General features: G+C 37.0%; 1 protein-coding gene across 1 annotated transcript; it reads left to right on the top strand.

Annotated features, from left to right (window-relative positions):
* Window positions 1-1,994: 1,994 nt before the first annotated feature.
* LOC111778715 (protein MIZU-KUSSEI 1-like) lies at window positions 1,995-2,870 on the top strand. The gene has a single exon (XM_023658691.1). It carries the CDS (start codon window positions 2,025-2,027, stop codon window positions 2,739-2,741), a length of 717 nt encoding a protein of 238 aa, XP_023514459.1. The 5' UTR covers window positions 1,995-2,024; the 3' UTR covers window positions 2,742-2,870.
* Window positions 2,871-11,263: the final 8,393 nt, after the last annotated feature.

The raw sequence follows: 11,263 nt of genomic DNA on the forward strand, positions 1-11,263 counted from the left end.
ATAGGATAGTGGTATTTATTTTCTTAGACTTAGGCTAGAATATGATGTTTTAAACTTAAACGCTTATTTATTTTATTTTGGGTCTTTTATTGTGTCGTTTTAAGGATGTTTTCAAAAACACGTAAGTCTATGGCTGTGTTTTAAGATAAAGGTTATGTTTTATGGAATTTAAATGAAGTCTTCCGCATTCAATGTTTATGGTACGTATGCAGTAGCGACCTTAAATTAAGTAGAAAATTTTAGGTCGTTACATCATTCCTCAGCTCCTCCACTACTGGAATGCACAGTCGTCCTTGACATAACAACCTTCCATCTGATGATTTGGTGAACTAAACCCGCTGTTAACTGACCCAAAATCTTGTCTAAGTTGGGGTTCTCTAGTTGAGATTCAATAATCCGCTATCGAAGTGTGGGTTGGACAGTGAGACAAGTCATATGAGCTACAACTCCAGTTACCATTGCTATCTTAGCTTGTTCGAAGTCTACCTGCATTTGAGATTCTCTGGTGATGAGAATCGACAAGTGTGCTGTTTTTCGACTTAGAGCATCGGTGACTATATTTGCTTTTTCAGGGAGGTATTGAATGTCTATGTCATAATCCCTTGCCAATTCTAACCATCTTCATTGTCTCATGTTCAATTCTTTCTAGGTGAAGAAACACTTCAAGCTCTTGTGGTCGATATAAACTTGAGTCTTTTCTCCATACAGGTAGTGTAGCAAAATTTTAAGTGCAAACACCACCGCGGCCAACTCTTAATCGTGTGTGGTGTAGTTTCGCTCGTAGTCCTTCAACTAACGAAACACATACACTACAACCTTACCGTGTTGCATCAATACGCATCCTAGTCCATTCTTAAAGACGTCACTATATATCACATATCCCTTTAAGCTCTCTGGCACTGGAGTTGGTACTAACCATTGTTTTAGGTCTTGAAACATTGTGTCACATGCATCACTCCATACAAATGGAACACCCTTCTTTGTCAACTGTGTGAGTGATGAAACTATCCTAGCAAAGTCTTGCACAAAACGTTGGAGTATCCTAGTAGCCCTAGAAAACTGTGTACCTAAGTAACTGTAGTTGAGTAATTCCACTTAGTGACCGCTTCAATCTTGGTGGGATCCACTCAAATTCAATCCTTCAAAAATTCGCATTTGGAGAATTTGGCGTACGACTTATTCTCTCTCAAAATTGTTAGGAGTTTTCGGAGACGTGGCTGATATTCTTGATCCGTTTTTAAGTACACCAAAATGTTGTGTGTAAACACAATAACAAATGTGACGAGACATTCCTTGAATACTTGATTCGAACAATATCTTTAAAAATTAATAAAACTAAATTTGCAATTAGAAACACTAAATCAGAAAATTTGTTAATAGACAGAAGAGAAGGACAAAAGTGGCTTGGAAATGTGGTTGTGGCCTCCATTTTATCTACTCCCATTGATTTGTGTGCATCACAATTATTCACAGAGGTAGGTTGGGTAGCTCAACTTCTTTGGCTTTTGATTCTCTTCAACTACTCCCTCTCTGTCCCACAAAATCTGACTAATTGAAACTCATACACCACAAAATCTTCCCTTTTATGAAAAGGGTCTCATTTCATTTCTTACCATCATTTTATTTTAATCTAACACACCCATATATATATATATATATATATATATACTCCGTACTCTTATTTATTATTTTCTATAATATAAATGGAAATGACCAATATGCCCACCTAATTTAAAATTATCTTAGTTTTTAAACTTATCCTTATAATTACATCCTTAGTAAAAAAAACGTTATGAGTGTAACACATACAAATGTAATTTACCANAAAAAAAAAAAAAAAAAAAAAAAAAAAAAAAAAAAAAAAAAAAAAAAAAAAAAAAAATCCCACCAAGTATAACCACCAAAAACAGGAGAGTGAAAGGTGAGGCAAATGTGTTATATATAACCAACACATAGCTTCCATTGCTCATTAGTCTTACCCACCACAGAAGAGAAGAGAAGAGAAGTGAACGCTTGTTCCAAACATGAAAACAATGATGGCCAAATCCTCAAACGATTCCTCCTTCTCCCTCTCCCGAAGATATTTCCACTTCAAAAACAAAGACACTAACCAAGGCGGCAATGAAGACGACCACCAAGTCCTCACCTTCAACCACCTCACACCCAAACACAAACATGGTATCGTTTCCATCTCCAAGCTCCGGTCTGCCATCGCGGCTCTCGGGAAGGCCAGATCAGATCGGGTGGTGGGGACGATATTTGGGCACAGACGAGGGCACGTGCATTTCTCAGTGCAGCCGAAGAAGGGCGATTCAAAGCCTACGTTTCTGGTGGAGCTGGCGATGCCGACCACCGCCCTCGTGCGCGAGATGGCGTCGGGGGCAGCCCGGATTGCGTTGGAGTGCGACAGATGGTCGAAAGGAGAGATGAGGAAGAAGGCGGTGCTGCAGGAGGAGGCAATTTGGAGGGCGTATTGCAATGGGAAGAAGTATGGGGTTGCACAAAGGTTCGAGTGTGGGGCTGAGGAGTGGAGGATTCTTAGAGCTGTTGGGCCCATCACGGTTGGCGCTGGAGTGTTGCCTGCCAATGGAGATGTAGAGGAGGAGGAGGATGGTGAAGTGATGTTCATGAGGGCTAACTTTGAGAGAGTGGTGGGTTCAAGGGATTCTGAGGCCTTTTACATGATCAACCCGGAAGGGGTTGGAGGGCCTGAGCTTAGCATTTTTCTGCTCAGGGTTTGATTTTCTTTGTTGGGGTCTTCTTCTTTGAAATGGTTATGGATGAATGAATGAGAACCACTTCCTTCCATGGTGAAGCTTCGTATGTAAGGTTTTATTTATGTGAGATACACTGCCGGATTTTGCAACAATAATGTTAAATATGAGTATATTTCAATAATAATATTAAGTCTTTCCAAACTCTACATCCATTCAATTTAATGCCTTCAATTTAGTTTCCATGTGGTCATTAATTTTTCAAAACTATTCTTTTCATCTTTAGAAATTTAAGTAGTTTTGTTTGGTTTTTAAAAGTGGCAAAGTGGGATCTCCCAATAAAGAAAGTGAACAAAGAAAAAAGAAAAAAAAGGCAACCCATATTGGCACAATATTCGAAGTTTTCGGGTTTTAGTAGAGTCATGTAAATTTTGGCTAAAAAAATAATGTATACTTTCACCAGTTTCAATAATAATACTGATATAAATTATGATATGTGAATGGTATGATAATACTTTCGGTATGATGTGTTCAACGATATATTTGAGATAGGATACGATAAGGATGTGATAGACGTAGTGTAACGATAAGACTAACATATGTTCAAATATTATGGTTAGGTTATGTATCAAAATGTTATGGTTATGATTGATCGATAAGACGATACGATAAGATTAAGTATAGAAAACACTATGGATATGATAGATTGATAAAACGATACGATAATGTTACGTATAGAAAATATTATGGTCATGATAGTTTGATGAAACAATTCAATAAGGTTATGTATAGAAAATGTTATAGTTATGATAAATTGATAAAACGATATGATAAGGTTATGTATAGAAAACGCTATTGTTATAATAAATTGATAAAATGATACGATAAGGTTATGTATAGAAAACGTTATGATTGATGAAACGATACGGTAAGGTTACGCATAGAAACAATATGATTATGGTAGACTGGTGAGACGTAATAAGCTTAGGAAACGATATAACCAGGATATGTATATGGAATGACATGACCACAAAGTGTTTACGAAATGATATGATCATGATAGGATATGGGAATGAAGAATATATATATATATATATATATATATATATATATATATATATAGATATATAGTTATATATGTAGTAAAATGGTATGAGAACGATATGATATAGGATATGGTGTGAAATATGAGATTATTGATATGTTTTGTTATGTGATTGTTATGATACACATATGATATGGTATTGAGATTTCTTACGTTTGGAAGTATGAAAATGTTATGATATGGCATAGTAGGACGATATGTTATGATATATGTATGAACGATATGATATGATGGACATGCAAAACGACAAACTAGCATGAAATACAACACTGACATTCGTATGTAAGATACGATAAGTGATATGATAAACGATACGAGAAATGACATAGAAAATGATATGATATGAACAAGACTCTAGCGGGGTTGTATTGAACAATAATGAAAATGGAAAAATGTTGGGACCTTGTGCATTATTGTGTGTTCATGCGTTGGGGATACTCCTATTCCTTCATGATAGTACGGATGCGTAAACTACTAGACAGGGAAACGTTCATTATGTTTATCATAATGCTGCCGTGATGGTCGTTATTACTAACGGGTGTCTGACATGGAAGTAAGAAAATGTTATGATATGACATAACAAGACGATATGATGATATATGTATGAACATATGATATGATGAACATGTAAAACGACGAACTAGCATGAAATACAACCCCGACAATTGCATGGAAGATACGATAAATGATATGATAAACGATATGAGAAATGACATGATATGAACAAGATACTAGCGGGTGAATAATAATGAAAATGGAAAAATGTTGGGACCTCATGCATTATTGTGGGTTCATGCACCGGTGGATACTCCTATTCCTTCATAATAGTATGAACGCGTACACTACTAGACAGGGGAACGTTCACTATGTTTATCATAATACTGCCGTGACGGTTGCTATTCTTTACAGTTGTCCAACATCAACAACTCCTGGAGAATGCTCGCCCGACTAGAAAGGGGTCCAAGAGGTGTGCGAATCGACTAGTGGGTCCATACTTGCATTTGTGGACCGTGTAGGGAAATTAAGTACACATCCCAATTGCCCGTTAGGATAGCCGTCGTAGGAAAATAGATTGTTATGATAGGTCCCATTCATGAAATTGTATGTGTTTGCATTTAACCCCAATAGTGGACTTCCTGAGTATTTTTTAAAATACTCAAGCCACGTGCTACTTCTATGTCAAGTAGCTGATGTTGGCATGACACATGCATACGGTAGTCGCATTTATTTTTCTTAGACTTAGGCTAGAATATAATGTTTTTAATTTAATCGTTCATTTATTTATTTTATTTAGTCTATTGTTGCGTCATTTTAAATATGTTTTCGAACACACAAGTCCATGGTAGTGTGTTAAAACAAAATTATGTTTTATAAAGAAATTTAAAGTAAGTATTTTCACATTTAATTTCATGATGCGTATACCGTAGTGACGTTAGATAGAAAATTTAAGAATAGGAAGACCTCTGTCCTAAGATTCTACCTTCTAAGTTCTTAACTATGTGTCAGGAGAACAGGATTTTAAGTTATGAGTTATTGGTTAACCTATTACCTAATTCTAGTTTCTGCACGTGTGTGGTCTCTTGCCTAGAATGGGGTTAAGGAGAGTGGATTTTAGTGGACTATCCACTGCCACTCCACACACTCTCTTGAAAGACCATCTCAATTATATGATCGAAATACAATATCAAACTTGAAAATTTCTTAGGTCCATTATTCGGATTAGAATTTAGAATTCGAATTTGACTCGTAATGGTCTTGACATTTCCTTGCATCCTTTACTACATAGCTTAAGTTTGTATCCCACAAAATGAGGCATTTGATCTAAGTGAGGAAAAAACACGTGATTATGATGCTGGAAGGTTTAGGGTGATTTAATCTCTTCTTTCCTTTTTTTTAAGTTTCTTCTTCATCCCAATGATTCTCTAGAGGACTTTGATTAGCGGGTTTGTAAGACCCAAATATGACTAAGATGTTTAAGTGATTTCAATATCTTAGCCGCTTTTGGTAAGGATTCAAGGCTCTTGAAAAAGGTTTAGAAAAGAAATGGTAAGTTAAAAAGGTTATTCTAATTTAAAGTTAAACTACACATATGGTAAAAAATAAGTTTCGAAGAAAAAAATGATAAAAAAAATTAAAATTGATAAATTGATAAATCATCAAAATAACCTTAAAGTTTAAAGTATTTACAAAAATGCTCCTACACCTAATTTGCCAAGCATATTTTTTTTAGAACAAGCTAGCTTTAAAAAATTCTCCATCCAATAATTGAATTTGACTCAAATCCAAGAACCAAGCCACGAAAACTTCTAAACACTTAGTAAGTTGACTTTCGTTTCAAGTTCTTTTTGAGTTTCCTTAAATTCACGAGCTACAAACCATCATTTTTTTTCAAGCTAGTTCCTACTCAATGAGTTTCCCAACAATCAGATAGTTAGAAAGTGGTCCAAACATATTCACCCAAATCAAGCTTCCAAGGTTGCAAGGAAGGATTTTCTTGAAATTTCAATTAGAGCCTACGGGCAATGTCATGCCTCCAAACTAGCCCCCATTCAGTTCCTAGGAGCTTGAGAATAGATTTTCATGAAGACAACGAAGGCAAAGGAGGTAAGGACCGAGGGTAATCAAAGGAAGTTGAAAATGGGTCCAGTTTTGATGAATTTGGTAGAAACTTCAAATTCTTCACCCAAGATCCTTTAAACTGAAACTAAAAGATACCATTAGCTTAGTAGAAATGAGATAAGAAAGATTCATGAAGATGTCAAGGGTTGAGAAAGTCCCTATCGAGTTGCCCAAAGAGCTTCGTTTCTGCGTAAAAGGGTAAGGAGTCTGAGTGTTTTGAATGAGAAATTGGAGGGTTCACACAGATTCATCCTTCCAAAATAGATTCTTTAACTTAAGGAGAGGAAAAAGAAGAGATTTCATAAAGGAAGCGAGACAAGATAAGGTCTGAAGAGCCCAAGAAATAAGATTTTTTTTGAATTTTGCTCCAACGAGAAATGAGTTTTGCTGCAAACTTTGAAAGATTATAACTTGAGCTATGAACAATAACAATGTAAAATCTTGATCCCTACTTTTTCCTAGCAACACCCTCTACAATTTTCATGAAGAAAGCGAGAAGAGAAAGTCACTGTACGAGGTTGTGAGAGCTACTTTTAGGTGAGTATGGTCATGATGCACTTGTTTTCTTCCCCTGCGATCTCTCTCTCCTTGGTAACGCCGTTTCAACGTCGTTTTTTCTCCTTTTTCTTTCGTTTTCGAGTCTCCTCTTTTTCCTAATTCCGTTTATGGTGTTAGTTTGGCTCGTAAAGGTCTAAAACTCCCAGATCTGAGAGGTTTCGAAAATTCGAGGTTCTGTCTTCCTTCCCCGATGGTGTACGACATTTAAGAAACGTCGAAATCTATCCCTAGTGTGTGTAAAGGTCTCTGGGATGGTTTGTGTGGCGTAGTTCAATGATTTTGACGTCGGTTTTTTGTTTTGGTTTTGTTCGTCGGCGCTTCTTCGATTTTCTCTCTGTTTCTCTCGCTTTTCTCATTCTTTTCCTTTCTTGCAGGTGTTCCGAGAAGGTTGAAGGTCGGGGTTGGTTTTCGTGGTGATCCAGATGTCGGGCGCAGTTCGTGGGTCGTGTGCGAATGGAACTACGGCGTTCGCCAGAGTTTTCGGGTCTTCGTCGATGACCACAAAAAATTTTTTTGTCTAATTCGTTACATAATCTACCCTTAAAAAGAACTTTTGTCCTCGAAAGTCTCGAACTCCTGGATCAATTTGGGGTATTTTTATTTTATTTCCTTTTCTCATTCCCACGTCGCTTTCTTGGTGGGTGGTTTCGCCACAATACTTTGACGAAACCTATGTTTCTATTACATAAGGCTTTCACTTCCCGAGCTAGGATTTTAATTGGTTTCTCTTGATAACTTAAGTTTTCCTCGATCTCGAGGGATATGTAGTCTATCACGTGCGTAGGGTCTATAATATATTTACTCAACATGGACACATGGAATACATCGTGTACGCTCGAGAGTGAAGGTGGTAAGGCTAGTTTGTATGCTACAGAACCTATTCGTTCTAAGATTTCGAAAGGTCCGATAAAGTGGGGGCTTAGCTTTCCCTTGCGTCCGAATCTTAGAACGCCTTTCATAGGAGCTACTTTTAGGAACACTGAGTCCCCCTCTACGAACTCTAAGTCCTACGCCTAATGTCGGTGTAGCTCTTTTGTCTACTTTGTGCGGTGCGCATCTTTGCTCTAATTTTCTGTACCGCCTCATTTGTGATGCGGACCAACTCGAGTCCTACTAGCTCTCGTTCTCCTACTTCGTCCCAGCACAATGGGATCTACACTGTTTTCCATATAATGCTTCAAACGGTGCCATCTCGATTGTTTCTTGGAAACTATTATTGTACAAGAATTCCATTAAACGTAGTTTAGTGTCTCAACTCCCCGTGAAATCCATAACACATGCCCGAAGCATGTCTTCTAAGATTTGGTTTAGCCGTTCCGTTTGGCCATCAGTCTGTAGGTGGAAGGCAATGCTAAAGTTGAGGTGGGTACCCAACGGTTTTTGGAGTCCGCCCCAAAGGTGGATGTAAAATGTGGGTCCCGATATGACACTATTGATACCGGGACTCCATGCAACCTCACAATTTCTTTCACATACAATTGAGCCTAGTTGTCTAACTGTATATGTTGCTTTACCTGGTAGGAAGTGTGTTGACTTTGTCAGTCGATCGACAATTACCTAAATTACCGTGTAACCTTTTAGTGTTTTGGGTAAGCCTACTATGAAATCCATAGCAATATTCTCCCTTTTCCATTCCCGTATGCTTAGAGGTTGTAGTAGTCTGATTGTTTTTTGCCTAGGGGCTTTTACTTGTTGGCACATTAGACATTTACTCACGTATTCCGCAATATCCTTTTTCATACTCCGCCACCAGAAGTATTGTTTTAGGTCTTGGTACATCTTCGTACCACCTGGATGTATCGAGAAGGGTGAGTTGTGTGCTTCAGTTAGGATTGTGTTCCTTATTTCACTCACAGCTGAGACACATAAACGTCCTTGACATAATAGTCCATCGTCTCTAGTCTTAGAAAAACTATTCACTGGGTCTATTGTCAACTGGTCTAGGATTTTGTTTAGGCTAGGGTCCCCTCGTTGTGAGTCTATGCTCCTCTGTCTGAGCGTGGGACGCACTGTAAGTCAGGTTATCTGGGCTATAACCTCCTCGGTTACTACTGCTATGTCAGCTCGCACTCATGGCTCCCTTGTGTTGAGAGCCGACGAGTGTACTGTTTTTTGACTTGGTGCGTTGACTACTACATTTGCTTTTCCAGAGTGGTACTAGATATCTATGTTGTAGTCCTTTACCAGCTCTAGTCATCTATGTTGTCTCATGTTCAATTCTTTTTGTGTGAAGAAGTATTTTGAACTTTTATGATTCGTGTAAATTTGAGTCTTTTTGCCATACAGGTAGTGTTGCCAAATTTTTAATGCGAACACCACCGCTACTAATTACAAATCATGTGTAGGATAATTTTTTTCGTAATTTTTTAATTGGCGTGACGCGTACGCAACAACCTTGCCGTGTTGCATCAGTATGCAACCTAGCCCCTTTTTGGATGCATCACTGTAAATCATGTATCCCGCAGAGCTTTCTAGGACCGTGAGCACTGGGGCGGGCACTAATCTTTGTTTTAGATCCTGAAAGTTTGCCTCACAGGTATCGTCCCATACGAAAGGTACGCGCCTTTTTTGCCAATTGGGTGAGAGGCGAGGCTATTCTAGCGAAGTCTTGGAAAAATCTTTGATAGTAACCTGCCAATCCCAAGAAACTTCGTACCTCGGTGACCGTAGTTGGGTATTCCCATTTTGTGACGGCTTCTATCTTGGTGGGATCCAAGAACGAAACCTATCGTAGCCAAAATTCGCATTTGGAGAATTTGGCATACAACTTGTTCTCCCTTAAGATAGTTAGAGCTTTTCGAGGGTGCTCTTGGTGTTCTTGGTCCATTTTCGAGTACATCAGGATGTCTTCTATGAGCACGATTAAAAACGTGTCTGGCACTTCTTGAGCACTCGGTCCATTAATTCCATGAGCACTGCTAGTATAATAGCCCAAAAATAAATAAAGAAATAAAGAAATAATTTTTTTTTAAATAGTTAAAATAATAATAATTAATTAATTAATTAAAATTTAAATTAAAAAAAATATATATATATTTTCCCATTTCTCTCCACTAACCTCTCATCTCTTCCCACGGTTATCTCTCCTTAACCCATCCTTACGCCAACTAAAAAAAAAAAAAAAAAAAAATTGAGAAGAAGGTAAATTGGGCTTTCAACATACGCAGATTTAGAGATTTTTGTCAATTATTACGGAAAAATCCTATCTCATATTTCTCATATTAGATTTTTGTTAGCATTTTAAGTTATACGAAATAAGGTTATAAGGTTAGATTCAATAAAATTTTAGTTGGTAGATCTATAAACTAGAAGATCGTAGCCAAACAATCGACTTACAAAACAATCGACTTACAATTGGATTTACGATTGGCCAGTAATATCTGTTTACACAATTAAAAACATATTTACAGAATGAAAATAATGAGAGAGAGAGGGAGGGAGATTGAGGAAAGATTTGTAGAACATGATTTAACAATAAAACAGGAAATATCAGTGAGCTCTTTTCAATTTTGTCTAACACAAACTATCATAATTTTAAGATGGCCAATGTAAATTACAAAAATAATTTTATAGAGTTCAAACTTGAAACTGATGTCATGAGCTCATATAGGTTGACTCGGATTTCAAAGGACGAAATCGAACTTTCATTAAAGATATATTTGTGACAACGACTTAAGCTAGCCAGGTAAGTGACATTACTATCGGCATGGTTATATTTGATGTTGACACGTGCCCTGTGGTTCTGCACGTGTCATATGTATTGATATCTGTGAATTGTCTGTGGATCGATATGCTTCCTATATGTTATGTTATGTTATAATATGTGGTTTGTATGATAATAATTATGGTACGAGGTGCTCAAGGATATGTTTGAGATAGGATACGAGAAGGATGCACAAAATAAAATTATTTTATTTTACATTAACAATAGGAGTAAGATACNAATCCTATCTCATATTTCTCATATTAGATTTTTGTTAGCATTTTAAGTTATACGAAATAAGGTTATAAGGTTAGATTCAATAAAATTTTAGTTGGTAGATCTATAAACTAGAAGATCGTAGCCAAACAATCGACTTACAAAACAATCGACTTACAATTGGATTTACGATTGGCCAGTAATATCTGTTTACACAATTAAAAACATATTTACAGAATGAAAATAATGAGAGAGAGAGGGAGGGAGATTGAGGAAAGATTTGTAGAACATGATTTAACAATAAAACAGGAAATATCAGTGAGCTCTTTTCAATTTTGTCTAACACAA

The sequence above is a fragment of the Cucurbita pepo genome, chromosome LG01 (genome assembly GCF_002806865.2).
Source record: "Cucurbita pepo subsp. pepo cultivar mu-cu-16 chromosome LG01, ASM280686v2, whole genome shotgun sequence".
Classification (NCBI taxonomy): Eukaryota; Viridiplantae; Streptophyta; class Magnoliopsida; order Cucurbitales; family Cucurbitaceae; genus Cucurbita; species Cucurbita pepo.